Source organism: Andrographis paniculata, unplaced genomic scaffold (genome assembly GCF_009805555.1).
Source record: "Andrographis paniculata isolate CXL003 unplaced genomic scaffold, ASM980555v1 Contig71END, whole genome shotgun sequence".
NCBI lineage: Eukaryota > Viridiplantae > Streptophyta > Magnoliopsida > Lamiales > Acanthaceae > Andrographis > Andrographis paniculata.
The window spans coordinates 2,848,101-2,851,197 of record NW_026137608.1 but is presented as its reverse complement, the minus strand read 5'-3'; the positions used below and the strand labels follow the sequence as shown (position 1 = coordinate 2,851,197).

General features: G+C 33.7%; 1 protein-coding gene across 1 annotated transcript; it reads left to right on the top strand.

Annotated features, from left to right (window-relative positions):
- Positions 1-1,640: 1,640 nt before the first annotated feature.
- LOC127264807 (uncharacterized) lies at positions 1,641-2,617 on the top strand. The gene is made up of 2 exons (XM_051294353.1): positions 1,641-2,387; positions 2,459-2,617. Exons 1-2 carry the CDS (start codon positions 1,641-1,643, stop codon positions 2,615-2,617), a joined length of 906 nt encoding a protein of 301 aa, XP_051150310.1.
- Positions 2,618-3,097: the final 480 nt, after the last annotated feature.

The following is a 3,097-nucleotide window of genomic DNA, read 5'->3' as shown; positions in this document are numbered from 1 at the left end:
TTTTTTTTTTTTTTTTATTTATGACGTGGGAACCTGCAACCGCTACCCGAAAGTGCGCACTGAGTAAACTCCCAATCGAACCTAATACCCTGCAAATTATGGTCGACAAGCAAGTCACAAGGTGAACCAGTCGTGATTTTTGTAAATACACTGCGTTGTCTATCTATATTATATTACATGATTTTTGTAAATACACTACGTAGTCTATCTATATTATATTACACGATAAGAAACTATTATTTATATGATAAATTATTATATATCAGGTGCTAAATAGTTATTGTTTGTGTGATTTTCATAAACATACCATGTGCTAATTATTTTTACTTATGTGATTTTTTTTGTACATAATATGTGCTCTATATATATATATATATATATATATGCTATATAACGAAATAGTTTACTCTCTGATAATCTATATTTGGTTGTCTCCTAAATACATCTTCTTAGTGTGATTTTTGCTAATATATAATGTGATATTTATATATAAAATACCATTTATATAATACTCCCTCTGTCCCATATACCGTGTCCGCTACACTGTAGACACGGTATTTTAGGAGAGGTGTACACTGTAGACACGGTATTTTAGGAGAGGTGTAATTAGTAGATAATTAAAAATATATTAGTGAAAATAATTATCCGATAATATAACTAATTAGTTTAATTAAAATTTTAAAAAAAACTAAAAAGTTTAAAATAAGATTAAAGTGTGTAATCATTTTTCAAAAAAAGAAAGTAACATGGTATGTGGTATGTAAAACTGACAGAAACGGCAACGTGAATATTATATGTGGGACGAAGGAAGTATTAAATAACTATAAAACTTGAAATCAAAGTCCCAGACAAACACACCATGGCTATAGTTGTATGAAGAACGTTGGCTATACTAGGAACTAAAGAAGGGGATACAAAGTGGGGAGTCACCGCCGCCAAAACTCACCTCCACGTCCCAAAATTTTGAGTCATTTTAGCTGTCTATTTTTATTAAAAAAAATATATCTATATATAAAGAAAATTATATAAATATATGTATAATATATTAATATAAAATTATTTATTTTGGTTGTATTTAGTTTTTATTTTTTTATTTAAATGTATTTTAATATAATAATTTTATTAAGGAAAAAATAATACATCTTTATTGACAACAAAATCAAATAAACTCAAAAAAACTTAAAACAATAAAACTGATAATTAATAAAATATTATTTTTAATATAGACATAGTACCGATGTGATGTCGACGTAGACACTACCTCGAGTGGATGCATTACACCGCCATACTTTACATACTTTACCTATATATATGTGCATGTATGATTGATATAAATGAATCAAATGTAGCATCTGATCCCTCTCTCTCAATTTACTTTTATTTGCTCACACACTCAATACACATTAATAACTCATATATATATAAATATATATATATACACGCACCACACTGCAGAACCCATATACATATATAATACTTACATATATAATATAGATATATATTTATTATATAACACGTTATCAGCACGATCAACTTTTCCGGCACGGTAAGTATATTTCAATATTATTATGGCTACTAACATTGCAAAACAGGAATTTGTCCCACTTGTCATTTCTGGCAAAAATTATCTATCGTGGGCTATGGATGTTGAAATGCATCTGGAATCGATGGGCCTGGGTGAGACGATTGTGCGAGGCAACAGTGCTACTAATCATAGCCGAGCGAAGGCAGTGATATTCCTCCGACATCATATCGATGAAGGACTGAAAATGGAATATCTCACAGTCAAGAATCCTCTTGACTTGTGGAATAAATTGAAAGAAAGATACGATCACCTGAAGTTGATCGTACTGCCAAAAGCACGCAGCGATTGGCATAATTTGAGGTTGCAAGACTTCAAATCGGTCACCGAATATAATTCCGCCATATTCAGGATCACTTCACAGTTGAACTTATGCGGCGAGAATATTACTGATGGTGACATGATGGAGAAAACATTCTCCACATTCCATGCCTCAAATGTGATTTTACAGCAGCAATATCGAGACAGAGGCTTCAGAACATATTCTGATCTCATTACCTGTCTTCTGTTGGCAGAGCAAAATAGTGAACTGTTATTGAAAATTCATGCATCCAGGCCAACAGGTTCCAGCCCATTCCCTGAAGCGAATACGGTAGAGTTTGCTAATCCAGGCCGCAGAAACAACAACGGCCGGAGAAATGACAGAGGCCAAAGACGCGACCGTCCCCAGCCTCGTCGAAATAATGGCAAAAGACCATATAAGCCCCTGAAGTGGCAGAATGATGAGCATAAAAAAAATTATGAAGATAAGTGTCATAGGTGCGCACAAAAGGACACTAGTCGCGAGTCTGCAGAACGCCTAAGCGTTTGGCTGATTTGTACCAAGCTTCGCTAAAAGGGAAAAATACGTCTGCTGATATAAATCTCTCTGAGCAGAATAATGATGACGCATATGATGATGTCTTGAAGAACACATCTGCTGATGTAAACCTCGCTAAACAGAACAACGATGACACATATGATGATGTCCTAAACAGCGACCTTATGCATCTTGATACAGCAGACTTCCTTGAGCACCCTGAAGGTGCCAAGTGACTATGTATTTTACTGCTTTATTACTTTTTGTACCCTCTATAGTTTTTGTAATACCGCTCTTTTTGTATCATTTTCCATCGGCTATATTAATGTATTGTCTTGTTGTTTGTTTTATTCTGAAAAGAATATGAATGCCACGTGTCAAAATACACATTATAAAGAGGACAATATTTACCTAATCGATAGTGCGACCACGCACACGATATTGAAATACAAAAAGTATTTCTCCCACCTGAAGTTGGGAAAATCAAAAGTCAGCACAATAAGTGGCAGTGCAACAATTGAAGGCTCTGAAAGAGCCCTTCTTTGTTTCCCCGAAAGAATCAGGCTCGAAATACAAAATGCACTGTTCTCGAGTAAAGCTCGAAGAAATTTGCTAAGTTTCACTGATATTCGTAGAAACGGATATCATATTGAAACAATGGACGAGGCAAATAATGAATATTTGGTGATTACAAAAATTATCAATGGAAATAAATG

Excerpts from the sequence above, each read along its gene's own strand:
- LOC127264807 (XM_051294353.1), top strand. The coding sequence starts at position 1,641 with ATGGATGTTGAAATGCATCTGGAATCGATGGGCCTGGGTGAGACGATT. Across the intron at positions 2,388-2,458 it reads AGTCTGCAGAACGCCTAAGC|AATAATGATGACGCATATGA; the intron begins GTTTGGCTGATT and ends CTCTCTGAGCAG.